Genomic DNA, 22,333 nt, shown 5'->3' on the forward strand with positions numbered 1-22,333 from the left:
ACGTGGACCTGCCCACCAGAAAGACAAGATCCACCCTCATCCACCAGAACACAGGCATTAGTCACCTCCACCAGAAACCCTACACAACCCACTGAACCAACTTTAGCCACTGGGGACAAACACCAAAAACAACGGGAACTATGAACATGCAGTCTGCAAAAAGGAACCCCAAATATAGGAAGATAAGCAAAATGAGAAGACAGAAAAACACACAGCAGATGAAGGAGCAAGATAAAAACCCACCAGACCTAACAAATGAAGAGGAAATAGGCAGTCTACCTGAAAAAAAATTCAGAATAATGATAGTAAAGATGATCCAAAATCTTGGAAATAGAATAGACAAAATGCAAGAAATATTTAACAGGGACCTAGAAGAACTAAAGATGAAACAAACATGATGAACAACACAATAAATGAAATTAAAAATACTCTAGTTGGGATCATTAGCAGAATAACTGAGGCAGAAGAACGGATAAGTGACCTGGAAGATAAAATAGTGGAAATAACTACTGCAGAGCAGAATAAAGAAAAAAGAATGAAAAGAACTGATGACAGTCTCAGAGACCTCTGGGACAACATTAAATGCACCAACATTCGAATTATAGGTGTTCCAGAAAAAGAAGAGAAAAAGTAAGGGACTAAGAAAATATTTCAAGAGATTATAGTTGAAAACTTCCCTAATATGGGAAAGGAAATAGTTAATCAAGTGCAGGAAGCACAAAGAGTCCCATACAAGATAAATCCAAGCAGAAATACACCAAGACACATATTAATCAAACTGTCAAAAATTAAATACAAAGAAAACATATTAAAAGCAGCAAGGGAAAAACAACAAATAACACACAAGGGAATCCCCATAAGGTTAACAGCTGATCTTTCAGCAGAAACTCTGCAAGCCAGAAGGGACTAGCAGAACATATTTAAAGTGATGAAGGAGAAAAACCTGCAACCAAGATTACTCTACCCAGCAAGGATCTCATTCAGATTTGATGGAGAAATTAAAACCTTTACAGACAAGCAGAAGTTGAGAAGGTTCAGCACCACCAAGCCAGCTTTACAACAATGCTAAAGGAACTTCTCTAGGCAAGAAACACAAGAGAAGGAAAAGACCTACAATAACGTACCCCCAAAAAATTAAGAAAATGGGAATAGGAAAAAACATATTGATAATTACCTTAAATGTAAATGGACTAAATGCTCCCACCAAAACACACAGATTGGCTGAATGGATACAAAAACAAGACTCGTATATATGCTGTATACAAGAGACCCACTTCAGACCTAGAGACACATACAGACTGAAAGTAAGGGGATGGAACAAGATATTCCATGCAAATGGAAACCAAAAGAAAGCTGGAGTAGCAATTCTCACATCAGACAAAATCGACATTAAAATAAAGATTATTAGAAGAGACAAAAAAGGACATTACATAATGATCAAGGAATCAATCCAAGAAAAAGATATAACAATTGTAAATATTTATTCACCCAATATAGGAGCACCTCAATACATAAGGCAAATACTAAAAGCCATAAAAGGGGAAATTGACAGTAACACGTTCATAGTAGGGAACTTTAACACCCCACTTTCACCAATGGACAGATCATCCAAAATGAAAATAAATAAGGAAACACAAGCTTTAAATGATACATTAAACAAGATGGACTTAATTGATATTTATAGGACATTCCATCCCAAAACAACAGAATACACATTTTTCTCAAGTGCTCATGGAACATTCTCCAGGATAGATCATATCTTGGGTCATAAATCAAGCCTTGGTAAATTTAAGAAAATTGAAATTGTATCAAGTATCTTTTCTGACCACAATGCTATGAGACTAGATATCAATTACAGAAAAAAATACAAACACATAGAGGCTAAACAATACACTACTTAATAACGAAGTGATCACTGAAGAAATCAAAGAGGAAATAAAAAAATACCTAGGAACAAATGGCAATGGAGACACGACAACCCAAAACCTATGGGATGCAGCAAAAGCAGTTCTAAGAGGGAAGTTTATAGCAATACAATCCTACCTTAAGAAACAGGAAACATCTCGAATAAACAACCTAACCTTGCACCTAAAGCAATTAGAGAAATAAGAACAAAAAAACCCCAAAGTTAGCAGAAGGAAAGAAATCATAAACATCAGATCAGAAATAAATGAAAAAGAAATGAAGGAAATGATAGCAAAGATCAATAAAACTAAAAGCTGGTTCTTTGAGAAGATAAACAAAATTGATAAGCCATTAGCCAGACACATCAAGAAGAAAAGGGAGAAGACTCAAATCAATAGAATTAGAAATGAAAAAGGAGAAGTAACAACTGACACTGCAGAAATAAAAAAGATCACGAGAGATTACTACAAGCAACTCTATGCCAATAAAATGGACAACCTGGAAGAAATGGACAAATTCTTAGAAAAGCACCACCTGCCAAGACTGAATCAGGAAGAAATAGAAAACATGAACAGGCCAATCACAAGCACTGAAATTGAAACTGTGATTAAAAATCTTCCAACAAACAAAAGCCCAGGACCAGATGGCTTCACAGGCGAATTTTATCAAACATTTAGAGAAGAGCTAACACCTATCCTTCTCAAATTCTTCCAACATATAGAAGAGGGAGGAACACTCCCAAACTCATTCTATGAGGCCACCATTACCTTGATACCAAAACCAGACAATATGTCACAAAGAAGAAAACTACAGGCCAATATCACTGATGAACATAGATGCAAAATCCACAACAAAATACTAGCAAACAGAATCCAACAGCACATTAAAAGGATCATACAGCATGATCAAGTGGGGTTTATCCCAGGAATGCAAGGATTCTTCAATATATGCAAATCAATCAATGTGATACACCATGTTAAGAAATTGAAGGAGAAAAACCATGTGATCATCTCAATAGATGCAGAGAAAGCTTTCGACAAAAGTCAACACCGATTTATGATAAAAATCCTGCAGAAAGTAGGCATAGAGGGAACTTTCCTCAAGGCCATATATTACAAATCCACAGCCAACAACATCCTCAATGGTGAAAAACTGAAAGCATTTCCACTAAGATCAGGAACAAGACAAGGTTGCCCACTGTCACCACTCTTATTCAACATAGTTTTGGAAGTTTTAGCCACAGCAATCAGAGAAGAAAAGGAAATAAAAGAAATCCAAATCAGAAAAGAAGAAGTAAAGCTGTCACTGTTTGCAGATTACATTATACTATACATAGAGAATGCTAAACATGCTACCAGTAAACTACTAGAGCTAATCTATGAATTTGGTAAAGTAGCAGGATACAAAATGAATGCACAGAAATCTCTGGCATTCCAATATACTAATGATGAAAAATCTGAAAGTGAAATCAAGAAAACACTCCCATTTACCATTGCAATAAAAAGAATAAAATATCTAGGAATAAACCTACCTAAGGAGACAAAAGACCTGTATGCAGAAAATTATAAGACACTGATGAAAGAAATTAAAGATGATACAAATAGATGGAGAGATACACCATGTTCTTGGATTGGAAGAATCAACATTGTGAAAATGACTCTACTACCCAAAGCAATGTACAGATTCAATGCAATCCCTATGAAACTACCACTGGCATTTTTCACAGAACTAGAACAAAAATTTCACAGTTTGTATGGAAACACAAAAGACCCTGAATAGCCAAAGCAATCTTGAGAACAAAAAACGGAGCTGGAGGAATCAGGCTCCCTGACTTCAGACTATACTACAAAGCTACAGTAATCAAGACAGTATGGTACTGGCACAAAAACAGAAAGACTGATCATGGAACAGGATAGAAATCCCAGAGATAAACCCACACACATATGGTCACCTTATCTTTGATAAAGGAGGCAGGAATGTACAGTGGAGAAAAGATGGCCTCTTTAATAAGTGGTGCTGGGAAAACTGGACAGGTACATGTAAAAGTATGAGGTTAGATCACTCCCTAACACCATACACAAAAATAAGCTCAAAATGGATTAAAGACCTAAATGTAAGGCCAGAAACTATCAAACTCTTAGAGGAAAACATAGGCAGAACACTCTATGACATAAATCACAGCAAGATCCTTTTTGACCCAACTCCTAGAAAAATGGAAATAAAAACAAAAATAAACAAATGGGACCTAATGAAACTTCAAAGCTTTTACACAGCAAAGGAAACCATAAACAAGACCAAAAGACAACGCTCGGAATGGGAGAAAATATTTGCAAATGAAGCAACTGACAAAGGATTAATCTCCAAAATTTATAAGCAGCTCATGCAGCTCAATAACAAAAAAACAAACAACCCAATCCAAAAATGGGCAGAAGACCTAAATAGACATTTCTCCAAAGAAGATATACCGATTGCCAACAAACACATGAAAGAATGCTTAACATCACTAATCATTAGAGAAAAGCAAATCAAAACTACAATGAGATATCATCTCACACCAGTCAGAATGGCCATCATCAAAAAATCTAGAAACAGAGCTTCCCTGGTGGCGCAGTGGTTGAGAGTCCGCCTGCTGATGCAGGGGACACGGTTTCGTGCCCCGTCTGGGAGGATCCCACATGCCGCGGAGCGGCTGGGTCCGTGAGCAATGGCCGCTGAGCCTGCGCATCCGGAGCCTGTGTTCCGCAACGGGAGAGGCCACAGAAGTGAGAGGCCGGCATACCGCAAAAAAAAGAAAAGAAAAGAATAGAAAAAAACCAGACTCCACTTAACCCACTTGCTCTGTTACTCATTACTGTACTTTCTGTCTGTGAACTGTACTCACTGTTGCCACAAAGGATACAACTGGCACTATTGGCAAACTTTGAATATGGAAACTTTATTAGAAACTAGTATTGTATCAATGTTAAATTTTCTTAATTTGCAAATTGAATCATAGTTATGAAGAGAATGTTCTTGTTCTTAGGAATAGCCACTGAAGTATTTAGGGGTAAGATGCATGATTATGTAACTTTTAAATACTTAGGTGGGGAAAGAGGTGGGGAGAGAATAAAACAAATGAAGTGAAATGTTAACCCCCTTGAGTTAAGTCGAGTATACTTTCTGGCCCTCTGTTCCTTCATCTACTAGGAGAGGGAGACTGGGCTGAACTCTTTCAATATTATTCACACTGTGAGCCATGAAATTCAATGAGGAGTGGAGCCTGGCATCAGAAAATGTTAACCAGTGAATCTGAATGAAGTGTTTGCAAAAGTTCTTTGTATTTAAAATAAATAAATAAATAAATAAATAAATAAATAAATAAATAAATAAAATAAAAGACAGAGGAGAGTCTTCTCAGAGCCTGAACACAGTGAGACTGCAATGTTCAGAGGATACACAAAGGGCAAAACAATCTCAGGATTTCAGGGCTGGAAGGAGCTTGAAAAATTGTTCTCCCTACTTCTTCATTTTAAAATGAAAGCGCTTCCCCTGATTAATTCTCTGGGCTGACATCTTCAGATACAGTTCCCTCACACTCTTCATCTCCTTTAACTAAGGTTCTGAGACATCCTTCCAGTGGACCTCAAAATTTTGCATGTATCAGGCACATTCAAGTTGCTTGTTTAAAATGCATATTCCTGGGCTGTATCAACAGAGACTCTGATTCAGTAAATTAGGAGAGGACCAAGGAATCTGTATTTTTTAAATAAATAAATAAATTTATTTATTTATTTTCTTTTTTGGCTGCATTGGGTCTTCATTACTGCGCGCGGGTGTTCTCTAGTTTCCGCGAGCGGGGGCTACTCTTCCTTGTGGTGCGTGGGCTTCTCATTGCAGTGGCTTCTCTTGTTGCAGAGCACAGGCTCTAGCCGTGCGGACTTCAGTGGTTGTGGCACGCAGGCTCAGTAGTTGTGGCACACGGGCTTAGATGCTCCACAGCATGTGGGATCTTCCTGGACCAGAGCTCGAACCCATGTCCCCTGAATTGGCAGGCGGATTCTTAACCACTGTGCCACCAGGGAAGCCCGGAATTTGTATTTTTTAACAAGCATCGTAAGTGACTCTGGGACAGGCCATAGACTGCACTTTAAAAAAGTGCTGCTAGATAATAACACAAATGGGCCAAATATTTACTATCTCACCTATTAATGGGAACATTTTGTCCAATAGTTTGAAAAATTCCAAAGGCAAAAGATGTATTTGAGAAAGTCTGGGTTGAATAAAAATTATTTTATAATATATTTTTAAATTTGTAAATGGAGTTCATAAAAAGTGGGGAAAATGTCAAACCACGTTATGCTCTTAAAAGCAAAATAAGAAGATCCAGTTTTTAAATAGTTACTAAAGAATGCCATGTAGTATTGTGACATTTATGTCTTGAAAATATAACTGAGCACACTTGGGTTTAGTTGCTAATTTTCTTTCAAATTCTTTTAGAGTAAGTTTTCTTCCTGCTGAGGTAAATGTACATAAATAAGAATAAAGAGGTAGAATTTTTTTTTTAAGTAGTGACATGAAATAATGCTTTCACCTATAAATCACTGGACTGTTTTTTTAAAATAAACTATTTGGAGTGTTTTATTCTGATTCTATTTTTGATCACATATTTATAGAAAGTCATATATCATAGCTAAAGCCACACTCCAAATGCCAGAAGTTCTACTGGGCTTATGAATTGCTTGATATTAGTGCATTCATACATTTCTCTTAAATGAAACTAGTTTTGTTTTTCAATTTTTACATCAACAACTTTAAATAAAAATCAGTGGCCTTATTTTTAAACTTTTTTTGTGAAAAGCTTAAAATATTTCATAGTTTAAAGAAAGAAAGTAAATGGAACAAGTCAAATGATTTTACTTATGGTACTTACAAAGATCATGAACAGATAAGTTTAGGTGTATAAAAACACAAGATACATACTATTTACCATCTTCTTTAGCTGAATAAAGTCTAGACCCATAGAACTGGCACAGTGAATTCAGGGAGGCCTACATAGCCAGGCAGGAGCTGCCCAGGAAAACCAGAGAGCTCTGATGGGATGCACCTCTCTGAAGATATCTCTAGTTCCCTTAATCAGCAGCAATCCCAGCAATGCAGACCACTGAAGACAGCCCTGATGTGTGGACACCTGGAGCTCACACTGGGAAGGATAATGCTATAGACAATGTTTGTGTCCCCAAAAATGCATATGTTGAAATCCTAACCCCACAGTGTGATGGTATTAAGAGGTGAGGCCTTTGGGAGGTGAATAGATCATGAGGGTAGAGCCCTCATGAATAGGATTAGTGCCTTTATGAAAGAGAACCCAGAGAGTTCCCTCCCAGCTTCTGCCATGTGAGGACACAGCAAGAAGACGGCCATCTACAAACCGGGAATTGGGTTCTCACCAGACACTGAATCTGCCAGAACCTTGATCTTAGACTTCCTAGCCTCCAGAACTGTGAGAAATAAATGTATGTTGTTTATAAGGCACACAGTCTACGGTATTTTGTTATAGCAGCCTGAACGGACTAAGACAGAAGGTCACTAATCAATGCCACAAAGATCAATATACCAGGAGTGTCTCTCATTCGTGGCCTCAGACAGAGCTTCAGCAGTGGCTTTGAAGGACAACGAAGGGTTTGTCTCTAACAGTAGACCCAAGACATCCAGCATGAAGTTGTAAGGACCCTCTGAGAACCAATAAGCCTGGTGGTGCATGTCATTTCCAAATTCACTTGCAAGAGCCTACAGAGACTCACTAGAATTTCAACATTATAAAACTCAACCCACTTACTTGATTTATTTAAACAATTTGCATAAATGAGAAACATAAGAGGAGATTTAAAATGTTCTTTTTATATTACAAACAGATCCTTAGAAAGTATTTGCTTGAATGTTGCTATTGGACCCATTAGTGTTTAAAATTTTCCATGTTTCCTCCTTCTGGCATGAATCCTCACACTAAAGGCTGCAAGCCAAAAACTCAGAGGTAAAAATTAGCTCGCCTTCTAGAAAACAACCTGGGGGGAGAGTGAGGTCACACTGAAATAATGAACTATATAAAGACAGCTTCCATCGTTGACAGTCTATTAGGAGGAAAGGTCTGATAGTCCCTTTTTTAACTTTATTTTAACTCATAAAGTTAACAAATTAACTTTATTATTTCCAATACCTATAAAAACCTAATAATATACTAAGTGTTGTTTACTCTATCTTAAAATTAGGACAGGGGTCAGAAAAATGAAATAACTTGTTCAAGGAAATGGAACAAGATTTGAACAGAAGTCAGTGTGATGCCAGAGTCCACACATTTTCTACTGTTTCAAACCCTATCTAGTCTACTATTGATAGAAAATAAAATAATTAATTATATTATCATTACATTAAGACATGTGTGTGTGTACAAATTGATATACATGTGTTTTTGTGTCTATGTACATGTATGTATTATATAGAGATAGATCAAGATACAGAACATAAGCGAGAATAAGCCAAGGGAAGGAGCGGGTTTCCCATAAAACAGGATGATCTGGTGGACATGTGCACTGTGAGATGTTTACCACAGTCAAGCTGATTGACACATCCAATATCTCACATGATTTCTGCGTGCGTGTGTGTGCATGCACGTGCACGTGTGTGTTGAGAGCACTTGAGATCTACTCTCTTGACAAATGTGAAGTGTCTAAGTGCAGTATTGTGAACCATGGTCACCATGCTATACATCAGATTCCCCAGAACCTGTTCATCTTGTAAACGAAAGTGTTAGCTTTATATTTTGCATAATTCACACAGACAGGCTTGATTAATGTAGCTGTGTTAAAATCTATGTTTAGTTTAGTGCCACCATCTGAAACATGTTTGGTTAACATTGTTGATATGAACAATAAAACAATCTCTATTGATTCATGTCCAGGTAGAAGTAGATAATTTCATGCTTGGGAAGGTAGGCCTCTCACTGTTGTGGCCTCTCCCGTTGTGGAGCACAGGCTCTGGACGCGCAGGCTCAGTGGCCATGGCTCACGGGCCCAGCCGCTCCGCGGCATGTGGGATCTTCCTGGACCGGGGCACGAACCCGTATCCCCTGCATCGGTAGGCGGACTCTGAACCACTGCGCCACCAGGGAAGCCCTGACTCTGTTAAATATTAAGGGAGGAATAGGAGCAATCCAAGTAAAAGAAAAACAGGAGCAGCTTTCCCTATACCTCTGTGATCCTGGTCCTGGTCCTGGATGAAATCCAACATTCCAGCCATGTGATTGCCAGAAAATCACCTCCCTGGGTTCCCATTTCCTCATCTACAAAATATAGTTTATAGATAAGAATCCACTTCTTCAGAAAGGATGGGGGCATGTTTAGAGGACACAGGAGCCAATCTGAAGGAGCCCCACTAGCCGAAGCTGGACCAATTTGAGAAAGAAAATTAATAATGACAGCATTGGGCTATAACCCATAGAATAAAATAAATATCCCTGAGTCCATACTGATATAAATAATTGAATAAAGACATCAATGGAGGAGAAGGAACAGTGGAATAGCTCTTTCTAACAGGACAGCCCTAATTAATAAATGTAGAAAGAATGAGGGAAATACATAATCACCATTAGGCAAATATCACAGTAAAAACTGCTCAAGGCAACTACCACTGAAAAAATGCTAAAATCAGGGCATGAAAGTTTGAGGAGAAACAGGATAGAAGGTTGCTCAGGGAGCCCGGAGAACAAGGCAGGTAATTTTCATGAATAACAGCACCCAGCTGGTGGCCTGAGCAGAAAACCACACCCACCAGCAGAGCCAGCCAGACTCCCCTGTCCTCAGCTGAGCCTCATCTTTGCTCAGTGCTCCATAAACACTGACATGGTTTTCTTCTATGACTGTATTTTTCTGTTTCCACACTGGTCATTCCCCCTTTTTTTGCAGTTCTCCTCCCTGGCTGCCCATTAGAATCACCTGGAGAGCTTTCAAAAATCCTGATGCCTGGGTCATTCCCCAGGCCAATTAAATCAGACTTTCTGAAGGAGGGCCTCAGCCCTTATTAGTTCTGAAAGCTTTTCAGGTGATTCCAGTGTGCAGCCAAGGTTAAGCACTACAACTATATTGATACAATTTTTATTTAGCTATGTTAATATCACAGTGCAGGAAACAGACAAGTCCAACCTTCCCTGCTTTCTGACAAAGTGCTTTCAACATATATGACAGATAGAAGGATCCAAAATTTTACCACCGGCTTTTGACAGAAATAAGGTGAGAGGCAGCTGGAAGCAAGTGGTAAAGAATTCGTCAAAAGGAAAGAAATTTCCTGAGTACTAATTTTTTGTGGCTCATTACATGGGTTCATGATGCGATACAAAAATGAATCAGAAAAAGATCAATCCCACACGCTGAGAGTCTGATCTGAGACGGATGATACTATGTATAATGTGCTGTGTGTCACCAAGCTGAAATGCGATGAGAGTCGGGGATCGGGTGAGGAGTGATTTCCAGCCAGGAGATTATAGGAATCTTTGTAGAGTGGGTGACATTTCAGCGGGCCTGGGAGGATGGGTGGGAACTGAAAACATGGGGCCAGGAGGAAGGACATTCTGAAAGGGCACAGATGAAGAGGTGGGAAACTGTGGAGGAGGGACAGGGGACAGCAAGTTGCCCCATTTCCCTGGCTGGAGGAGAATGGAAGGCACCAATACCTGAAACATTCTGTCACTTTGGTAGTTTGGGTACTATTCCCCATCAAAGATTTGGTTAGATCTTGACAAGAAGTTGTGAGAATGGGGTAATTTGCTTTTTACACTCATAATCTGATGTGATGTGTCCAAAGGGTTGGGTGGCGGACATAGCAGCCTCGTGAAGGCATTTATATGTGTGTATTTCAATCTTGCAAGGCTCCAAATTAAATTACAGAAGAGGAAACTTGGGGATCAAAAAACCCAGCTATTTCAATGGTGAAAACATTTTTCTGTGAGGTGCAAGTCTGGCCATCTGCCATTTCCAATATTATTATTTTACCTCAATAAGAAGAGGATAATGCCAGGTTTGTGTGAGTTAAGCTCATGAAGATGAGAAATATCTCGGTTAGCAAGGAAAACTAGCGACCCACACACGTCATTCCTCAGGGAAGTGCGTCCTGACAGCTCAGCAGGTGGAACAGGGAAGCCCAGCAGCTGCTCCCCGGCCAGCGGCCGTCACCATGGCAACGCCCCGGGGTGGGAGGAGCAGCTCAGCCCTTGGAAACCGCCAGCATTTAAAAAGTAATGCAGATGATCCTGGATTGGATCCTAAGCGAGAAAAAGACATTCTTATAGAAATGTCCTTTCTAAAGACATAACTGGGACAAATGGGCTCAATTTGAGTGTGAATTGTGGATTAGATGTGTGGTTCTCAAACTGCAGTGTGCTTCAGCCTCACCTGGTGGGCTTGTCAAAACACAGATAGCCAGATCCCACCCCCAGAATTTCTAATTCGCTGTGGCTGTGGTGGAAGCTAACAATCTGTATCTCTAAGTAAAGATCCCAAATGATGCTGATGCTGCTGGTCTGGGATCACACACTGACAACCACTGGATTACATACCAGCATTGCATCGATGTTAATTTCCTGATTTTGATCTTCGTACTGTAGTTATGTTAAGGAAATGTCCTTGGCCTTAGAAAACACTCATAGGAGGATTTAGGACAAAGGGGCATCATGTCTGCAACTTACTCTCAAGTGGTTCAGGAAAAAATAGATAGATAGATGATAGATAGGTGATAGATAGATAGATAGAAAGGATAGAATAATAAAGCAAATGTGAAAAAATAACAATTGGTAAATCTGGGTGAAGTGTATATGGGAGTTCACTGTGTTCTGTAACTTTTCTAGTAGATTAAAATTACATGAAAATTAATAATTAAAAATTAATATAAGGAGAGAAAGTTATAGCTTATCATCTAGCTCTGTTCAATATGGTAGCCACCAGCTACACATGGTTATTTACATTTAAAGTAATTAAAATTAAATAAAGTTTAACATCCAGCTCCTCAACCATACTAGCCATATTTCATCAGGTGCTAAAGGGCTGTATGTGACTAGCAACTACCATATTGGACAGCACAAATATAGAGTATTACCATCATCACACAAAGTTCCACTGGACAGTCCTCACTATAGTGAAAAATATTTTAAGATCGTGAGAGTCTCTTTGGAAAATTCAGTGTGCCGAGAGCAGCAGCAGAGGTAGCAGTAATAGGCATAAGCAATAGGAGTCAGTTAATCCCCACATAAGATAGTTTATTAACTGAATGGGGCAAAAAGAAGAAAATGATTAAATTATAGCTGATGGATCATAGTGTAGCTATATTTGTAAATCCCTGGGTTTTGCATAGATCAGTGACATATTTGCCAGAGCAGCTGTTCTTACCCATGCTCTGCGCACCTCATCATTTCACTGATTTTCTTAAAAATCTGTTGGATAAAGGAGAAGTAAACACCCAAATGTCCTGGTTCTTTTTCTTTTCTTCCCCTGCTTCTCCTTCAAGCAGAGGAGGGGCAAGACTGGATGGGGAAACTCCCAGCAAGGCTGTGCCAGGGAGACCGTCCCGAAGGGGAACAGCCAAGACCTGGATGATATCAAATTTTCAGATATTCTAACTTTGCTACTGGTTTCATTTTGGATGACACATCAGCTACCATATAAAGCACAGCGAGGCTGGGTTCTGTTGCTATCTTTACTCCTTCCGATTTGCTTCTCCTCCTTCCTCTTCTTTTCCGCACCTCAGACACCCAGCACCCTCTGACCCAAACAGGCCTGCCTCCCTCTTTAAAGAGCATCTTCTTTCTTCCCAGCGTCATTTCTCTTGGGCCCCAGCAACACCCAGGTGATGAACTGAATACATTCTAAAGTATGAATAGAACCAGGTTCTCCCAAGGTACATTTGGCTAACACTAGCTCTCAGAATGTTCTGGAAGATACTGTCTGAGCAAGGGCATGTTTGGGTATTCTCTTTCTGACCCAACCCCTGTAACTCCCCTCTCCCTAGCCTCTCAGGAGTGACCACCCAGACCCACATATGCTGCACCTTGTCAGCCCCAAGCCCCCTCCACCTGGCACCTTTCTCAGCAGCTTCATGTTCACTTGGGCTCAGTAAAATGCACAGCTATTATCACTTGGGGAGAACATGGAATGGCAGGGAAAACTGCAAATACCTGAAGCCATAAATCATAAATCAGTTAATATGAAGGATTTTCATGGGTAAAATGAGCCATATTCCCATTTCCAAGTTTCCATTGGGGAAAATGAACCACAGAGCTAGAACCCAGGACTCAGGAGGTGTCCCTCTCCTCTGTCCAGGCCTCTGTTACGGCATTTAAATGTCCATCTAATAATCGAACCGTTGTCGGAGGCTTGGAGAATGCACACCCCCCACACACACACACCAAAAATAAATATGCTGGATTGTTTTTCTGCATCAATTCCTCCCTAAAATACATTCACTCTGAGTTTTCCAAGAAAGAGAAACCCTTCATCAGAAACAAGTTTGTCAATTACATAGACATGATCACTCTTAGCAGCAAGACACAACATCCCAGGTATTTATAGTTCACCTTGTGGTTGGCTAGTTAAACTTCTGAGATGTCTCTTTACAGACAGCTTTTTACTATGAAATATATATATATATATTTTAATTTATTTATTTTATTTATCTTTGGCTGCATTGGGTCTTCATTGCTGCATGCGGGCTTTCTCTAGTTGCGGCGAGTGGGGGCTACACTTGGTTGCGGTGCGCAGGCTTCTCATTACAGTGGCTTCTCTTGTTGTGGAGCACAGGCTCTAGGCACACGGGCTTCAGTAGTTGTGGCACACGGGCTCAGTAGTTGTGGCGCAGGGGCTTAGTTGCTCCGGGGCATGTGGGATCTTCCCGGACCAGGGCTCGAATCCATGTCCCCTGCTTTGGCAGGCGGATTCTTAACCACTGTGCCACCAGGGAAGCCCTATGAAATATATTTTTATTAAGATTTCAAAAAGTGAAGGAGAGTCTCACCTCACAGTACTCTGTGAAAATGCAGAAATCATCTTGCTTCACAAAGCTTGCATGGAACTTGACGATGGCTAGATGGTCCAGCTTGGAAAGGAGCTGGGCCTCCAAAGTGGCCTGCAGAGTCTCATTTGGATTGAGTTCTCCAGTAGAGATTTCCTTCAGGACCTTTCTGCAGCCAAAAAAAAAAAAATTTTAATACATTTAGAACTCAAAAACATGTTTAATAGATGTGAACAGCGGTGCAGGGCCATCTAATTAATGCCCAGGCTGTGACCTACTCAGAGTTCTGCTATCACTGGTGACTCCTGGGCACCCTGGGTCTGCCTCTGTCCTGGCAGTGCCCTCCACACCTGCGGCCCTAGTTTGGTCACACGGGGCAGAGACAGGGCTAATCTTGAGTGGCGTGGCTGAAGCGGCTCTTCCTCAGCCTCTAGGTGTCTCTGTTTCTGTCTTTTTCTGTCTCTTTGTGTGTTTTCTGTCTCTACTTATCTGTTTTCCTGTTTCTGTCTGCTTTTCTATTTCTCTCACTATTCCTATCTTGGTATCTCTCTGTCTCTCTGTCTCTCTCTCTCTCTCTCTATATATATATGTGTGTGTGTGTGTGTGTGTGTGTGTGTGTGTGTGTGTGTGTGTGTGTGTGAATATAATATAATTATAAAATCTGTCTCTCTGCATCTGTCTTATCCTTTTTGACTCTCTTTTCCTCTCTGACTCTCTCTTTGCCTCCGCATGTGTGTATAAATACACATGCTTCTCTCTGTCTCTCAGCTCTAAAATTTTCCAAATCTATCAACTTAATATCAGCAGAATCAATATCTAGTTATTTTCTTTTTAAAATTATCCTTGGCATATCATACTTTATTGCTACCAGTATTTAGGAAAAGAAAAAACTCTAAAAACATTGACAGAGGTATTCAAACATGTATAAATGGAACAAGAGCTCATTACATCTCCAAATTATTAACTTAAAAATTGTGGTAACTAATGAGGAGTGGATGAAAACATTATCTCTTCCCATCTACAGAAAGAAACAGACTGATGACCAAACCAATTACAGTGCCACAGTGTAAACAGATTGCCGGGAGACGCACTTTAGAGCACCAATTATGTATGCAGACAGATTCCACTGATTATAAGTGAGCCTTAGCTGTTCATTAAGCTCTGCAGGACCTGTACTAGAAGACATTTTGCAGTAATGTTATTTAAGAGTAACTATCTATGCATATTAATGAAAATGTATTTATAGTAGGAGCTCTCTTAATTAAAGGCCCTTTAACCAAATCCTAGATTAACCAGAGCTCTGCAGTCCTTTCTAACAGATGCCAATGGCCACCTTTGTGTTGGGGACGCGGTGGCCAGCAGGTGCTCTCTGGATCACCTTCCAGTTAAGGTGTTTACCCAAGTCGTAGCGTCTATTCCCAAACCTGTTTATGCCACTCGTGCCCAGTATTGTAAATCTGTGACTTAAATATGACAAACTGATGAAGGATGAGTGAGTGTTGTCTCTGCTAGAAAAACTAAGTCAAATGCTTACCACAAAGCTTAATAATGACAAGTTGCAAAAAAAAAAAAATGCTGTTAAAGAAGTAATTGATAAGACAGTTCTAAAACGTTGGTTTAAAAATGTAAAAATCTAGAATTCTGAACTGAGATTGCTAAATTCTCATTCTACTTTAAAGAAGGTAAACTTGGAAAACTTAATCAACTTAACATGGGTAAGTTTATGCAAAAAAGATGAAGCGACCTCTCATCAGAGGACATCAGATGTTGGCTGCACAACAAAAATGAGAGAAAATGTACAACAATATGTTTTAAGTTGATATAAACGTTTTAGTTATGTCATTTCATTTTTAAATTGTTCCCTTATGTAACTAAGGACCAGCCCCAATAACACTGGACAGGGGCCATCACATTGGTTTTGTTAGGTCTTGAACGCCCTACCAGGCCCCTACTTGATAATGGAGTGGATTCTGGAGAAATTCTTGCTTGGTAACGTGTTCTATAGAGAGACTGTTCTAGCAAGAATTTGGTTAAAAATGACCTCATGTTATTAAGAGTGGCATCTCAAACTGTTTGGTATAATAAAGGAACTTGAAATGACAGACGCGGTTGTTTTCCTGTAACTTCTAAAAATGATAAAGCCGTAAGCCAAATGACATATTCATGGTACTTTTCCAGTACTTACTGCGCCCCAGCCAACGTGCAGTTGTAAAAGTCACAGTGGTTAATTTATATAGCACGGCACTATAAAGCCTCACTCAAACTTGCAATATTCTCTTGCTGTGAAGGAACAAATGCTATCGGAAGTTTTAAGATACTTATTTTTTCTTGCAAACATCAACTATTGTGCAACAGGGCATGGGATTTTACATAGAGTTACCTGAGCCCCATCTGGCAGACTGATGATAAGGCATAAAATCTCATTTGCCCACAGCTTAGCAGCTGAAGGTAGGGCTATCAAGACAGGTGATATCTGATATACTCACCTCTGGCAGATGCAGAGATATTCCACCTTCCTTACCTAGAACTGATAGAGGAAACTCTCACTGCGTGTCACATAGTGTGAGAGCCTTATCAGCCAAGCAGAGTGCAGAAACTGACCAAGTCAAGGAAGCTTGCCCCTGGCTCAGTGACACTCAGCCTGTCACCCTCTCCTAAGTAACAGGACAGATATTTATTTTATCAGAACTTCAGCTGTTCAGGAGAAACTTTTTAGCAGCTGCAAAACAGGCACCCCTTCAGACTCACTCATTTTGCAAACTTTCTGTTCTCTTCCCCAAGTGGCATGTTTCTTTCTAGAATCAGTAGTGAACTGACAAACTTTGGAGAGTGACTGGAAATTTGGGATAACTATAGCTAATTTCATTCCCTTCAAATTTGGCCCACCTTCCATACAAATGGGGCAGATGATATCTTTGAGAAGTTCAGGGTTATTTTCCCCAAATTTCCCTGTAGTCTTTCACTTATTTCAAATTGAACAAGCAGCATAGGCTGCCTCAGGAAAAAGATGACATCACAAACTACAGAGAATATGAGTAAAATCCCTGGCTTTTGATTTTCCAAAGGAGAAACCAAGGCCAAAGAGAAAAGATCTGAAGGAGCACCTGACCAGTGGCGTGAGTGTCCTCCCTGTCCGACGTGAGAGAGACCCTCGGGACCAGATGGAGGGGAGACAAGAACATTAGGCACTGCTGAGCCCTTGAAAATAGTTCATGTCCCCCAGGCCGTGTCCTGGGGGACAGAACTCCCAGATGGGGAGAAGAGCCCCAGAGCAGAAGCCCTGCTATATTTCCAAAGCAGGAACCTCACATTTCCTTGTGTCCAGCAAGGGGTAGGAGTGAAAGAAAGGTCTTCAAGGGGCAAGTAAACCAAGGGGCCTAAGAGTTCTGGAATCTCAGTGAGGAGTGCTGTGTGTGTAGTGGTGTAGTGGGCTCTGAGAATTCGTCACCCTGCCCTTGGGTCTCCTGAGGAAGACAGATAGTAAGCAGATCAGTGTGCATAAATGTGTGTATGTTTGTATTTTCTAAAACTTCAAATAGAGCTGAGTGCTACACAGTTAGGGTAAGTGATGTCTGAGGCCCTCCTGATTTAAGCTGCCGTGATTCTCTAATTTGATCAGCAGCTACTGTACCCACTGAGGGCAAATCCACAGGAAACAGATTTTAACTGCAGCTTAAATAAGGCAGTAATATTTTTTGTTTTTTAAAAAATTCAATATTCACCTGTTTAACAGATTATTAAATATGCTCAGGACTTTCAGGGTAAGAGTTTTCATCTATCTAGAAAGGCTGCAATTATTTTAACTAATCCTTTCTTAAATGGTCAGCTCTCATTATTTTTCTAATTTACAAGGAAATATAGTGTTGTTACAGAAAAATTTGAAAACAAAACATAGTCCACAATCCACTACAGAGATCATCAGCAGTAACAATTTTGTGTACTTCCTTCACATCTTTTTGCTACACAATTTTTTAACACCAGAGGCCAGTTTAGACAATTTGCCTGCTATTTTCATGAGACAGTATCATAGCAGAAATCTATCATTTGTGGCTGCCCAGTGTCTTTAGACAGCCTCCCTACATTGTAGTAGAGCCCTGGGCTGTGGGTCCTGCCTTCCCTAGATAAAAACAAACAGACAGACAACAACAATTCCTCATCTCCCATCTGCCTTGAGTTGGGGTGCCAGCGTGGGACCTAGGTTCTGCCAGTCAGCTGGACCAAGCCGGGACCTTGCCTTGGGTGTGAGCTGTGTGGTGGGACAGGGCAGGCACAGGACCTCCCTTCACTCATACAGGTGTCCTAAGAAAGAGCGTGGGCCTGGGGGCAGTGGCAGTGGGCCAATTCCAGGCTGACATTCCTGGAAATTTAGCCTCCCCTGCCCTGCAGCCTCCCGCAGCTGTGTTCAGTATCAATCCCCTTCTGCCTCAACCGTGCAGAGGGCGGCTACTCATATCTGCGTCTAGAGCCCTGACCCACGCGATTATGCGTCACAGAGCACTGTGAGGTGTTCCCATGAAGCACTCACTTTGGGGTAATGAAAACTGAACCTCCGAAGATTTGACTCATTTAGGTTAATTTTTATTCATTTATTTGAGTCTTAAAACTTAGGATCTTCTGAGGGATTTAGGGCCTTTTATGGGTAGAAGTATCATGAGAGTGGAAAAACATCCTTTTAAAAGTAACTTAACCCCCTTTAATATGACATATAACTTTAAAACGTAAAGGGACATGAAAAAATGGCAGTGATATTTGTCCCAAAAAGTGGCACATTAATAAAAGATGGGAAAGCTGGGAACTAAAGGTACCTAAAGGAGTAGCTGAAAAAACATTGTAGGTGTTAGTGGAGAGTATACAACAGATGGGATTTTCTTTTATTTCAGTTGTTTTTCCTTCTTTCAGCAATTCAGAAACATTTTTAAGGTCTGTGGCCAGAGAAAAGGATAATATTATTTTATGGATCATCATATGCCATAATCTATGAGCTGCCTTTGTTTCTAACAATTAAATCCCTGATCCCAGCTTGTTTCAGGGTAAAAACTGATTCATCTGATCTTTTCCTCTCCACCCGTGATCATAGGCATGTTGCAGTTTTTGGACACAGATGGAGCTCAGATGACATCACCATACAGTGCAGGGATAGCAAGACTCAGGTGCCCATGGCAGACACCAGCAACTAAGGACCAAAATCCTTCTGCTGAGCCTGACTTCAGACTCCACACAAGGTGCCAGGCAGCCACTGCCGAATACCTTCACATCGAAAGTTCCACATTTCTGTTATTTCACCATCTACTGACTGCCCTGGGTATGCCAAACACAGTATCATGTTCTGGGGATAGAAAGATGAAAAAGATAAAACTCCTGCCCTCCAAGAAAGCTCAGTCTCATGGGGAAGGCCAACAAGTACAAAAATAGTTGAACAACTTCACGATAAATGCAATAATAGAGCTGGGGATGGGGTGAGGACCCCTAACTCTCCTTTGAGAAGAGAAAAAACGTAAAATCTATAGACTAGAGCCCCAGGACATTCACTTTTGCACACAGAAACTACTTTGTAGTAAGCTGAATTGCCTTCTCCCCAGGTGGATTCCAAGTAACAAAAGAAATGAATTTATCATTCTTTACAATTTGCCCTGTATAAACCAATAGCCAGTAGAGGGACAGCTATATTTGCATTACCTGAATAGGCTACGAAAGTTAATAAGCAGGTGACTTTTCAAAAAAAGAAAACTGCTTGAGAATTCCAATATCTATATATCCTTCTTTAGAGTAAATCGTGCACAGACACACACACAACCACAGTATACATTATGGAACGAAGAATGAAAATGTTACAGGGAGGGGTATTTCTTAAAATACCTAAAAACCTGGCAGGTTCACAAAACACTCCTTCCTTCCTTCCACCCCCCGCATCCCCCCCGTCCTCCGCCATTTATCTATCCCAATTTTTAATCAGAAAAAAGCATTTGCGCTATATATAACTACATTTTAAAAGATAATGTATCGAGCCATGCTCTGCTCTAGAGGACTCCCTTAGTTTGGGGTCCCCAGGAAGCAAACCCTGAGACAGGATTTGAGGCAGGTGATCAATTTGGGCAGTAAGAAGAGGGGTAGGAAAGTGAGGTGAAGGGAGGGGAGCCATTCAAGGGCCTGTTATCAAGCCAGTTACCACTGTGGGCAACTGGGGCTTAACTGTGGAGGAACCCTAGGGGCAGGCATAGAACACACCTCTGGGCTCCTCTGCCTGAGGGGCGGGGACCGACTCCCTCATCCACTGACTCAGGCTGCTCCTGGGAGTATCAACTCCCCCACTCTCCGCCTCACTGGAGCACAGAGGCCCTGACAGTCAGGGAGGCCTCAGGCAGAACTGCCCCTGCCGCAGGTGGAGGCTGGGTCCATGTACCGGAAATGCTAATTGGCCAGGGGACACAGGTGGGGCCCCAACACCATCTGTCACAGGGATGAAAATAAAGGCAACTTTTCTCCACTTTAAATTCTGCTCTATTTTACCTTTACTCCTGAAGATAGCTAGGATATAGTGATTCTGAGACACAGTGTCTGTAACACTGAATAATGAAACTGCAAATCACTTATAACCTATAGATAAATTCCATCTCCTATGCTTCTCAAGACTTCGTTTACAAACACATTAGCAGCATATGGGAGTATTATGTACAAATAATAAGCAAAAATAACTAATAATAATAATACAGATAAAAAACAAAGAACAAATAACAGAAGTATTTCAGACATTTTTGTTTGGCAAATATGTTTTTCCTGCTCCTGTTTAGATTATATTTTCATTTGTGGTAACAAGTTCCATGCAGTGTTTCAATGCTGGTAACATAACAAATTAGGCAGGTTGCCTTTTATTTTTAAGGAACAGAAAAGAGTAAACAGAAATTTCAGGAGCAGGAGTTTTGAAGATAAATATTGCCTGAATAAAAAGTATCTAATAATCATGTGAATTCAATGACTCTTCCCATCTGTATAAACTTAAAAAACAGAAATGGCTTGAACACACGTCTCAAGGCTGGAAACGGTGCTGGTGCTCAGTGGAGGTTCTCCGCAGGGAATCTCTGGTGTCAGTGCAAGAACAGAACTGGCTTCAGGATGGACCCCAACCAGCCCTTTCCCAGGGGGGGCTCCCTGGAGGTGACAGAGAAGACACAAAGTGTCTAACTGCTCTGCTGTGCAAAGCTCTCCTCCCAGGGCTTGACAGAGACTCCACAGCCGAGCCCAGGAATCCACGAGTGAGTGTGAATTGGTCGGCGGGGGCGGTAACAGAGGGCAGACTGGGTATCGGTGCCTTCATGGCCAGGCAGCCATCTCCTCCCTGTGTCTAAGTCACAGCCTCTACCAAAGCTGCTGGGACTGTCTCCTGAGAGTTCACTGAGAACAAACTGCACTCTCCTCTCCTTTCAGCCAAAAAAATGAGTGGGTTCCCTTCACGGTGAGCTCCCTTCCTGGAGCTCCTTTCCACAGCCTTGGAAAGTTCTCTTTACCACCAGAGATGTAACGGAGCCAACTCTAGCTCCCCTGAGAACCAGTGAGGGCTCTTCCCCCACCCTCCTTCTCCCACACACCTCCAGACAAGTGGTCAGGCAGTTCTGTCTTTCTTATTTATACAGACGAGCACAGTCATTAAATATTGTGGCTTAATTATTTTAAGAGAGGGTGGCTGTCTCCCCCTCTCCCCAGCCCCTGGGGTGAATCATAACTGATCTAAGCCCACCATGTAATCCTAGTCCCCTTGCCAGTGATCAGTCTAGACACGTGGTGTAATTCTGGCCTGGGAGATGTGGGGAGGGCTCGTGATGGTTTTCTAGGAAAGATGCTCCTCACTGATAAAAAAAGGGAAGCATAGGAGGAGAGTCCCCTTCCTCCATCTCTGCAACGCTATCACTCACCTGTGACTCCTTTGACCTCGGCAGCCAGCTGGCGTCCTGAAGGAACTGTCCTGAGACGACAGGCTGGGTGAAAGGAAGGCACCAAGGCCCCTGACGACTTCATCACGGGGATCTGCTCTCCCTCTGGACTTTTTGTTAGGGAGATGAATCTTTCTTATTGTTTAAGCCATCTTGGTGGCCAAAGATATCCTGATACCAACACTTTGCTACAGGAAGAAAGAGGAGGTTTTTAAAGAAGAGATTAGAAGCAGAGGTGGAGGATGTGGTGAACACTCCACACATTTGTACGTGCTTCAGGCTGTGAAAAGCCAAAGGAAGGGAGTTAGGTTTAGCTGTGCAGTACATAAAGATTAGAACAGAGATAAGCCCCTTGAGAACAGGGGCTATGTCTTATTTCCTTAGAAAGTGCTAAGTCTCCTATTTTAAACTGGAAAAGATAAATTGGTTCTTTTCTACTTGGACATTGATACGAATCTTCAAAAAATTATGACAAA

At 41.0% G+C, this 22,333-nt stretch overlaps 1 protein-coding gene across 1 annotated transcript in view; it reads right to left on the reverse strand.

Annotated features, from left to right (window-relative positions):
* The window catches only part of NEK11 (NIMA related kinase 11), a 143,037-nt gene that overhangs the window by 87,139 nt on the left and 33,565 nt on the right, over window positions 1-22,333 (reverse strand). The window contains 1 exon segment of the mRNA XM_060010177.1: window positions 13,936-14,101. Coding sequence (XP_059866160.1) covers window positions 13,936-14,101 — 166 coding nt within the window.

Source organism: Delphinus delphis, chromosome 4, assembly GCF_949987515.2.
Source record: "Delphinus delphis chromosome 4, mDelDel1.2, whole genome shotgun sequence".
In the NCBI taxonomy this organism is placed as follows: Eukaryota; Metazoa; Chordata; class Mammalia; order Artiodactyla; family Delphinidae; genus Delphinus; species Delphinus delphis.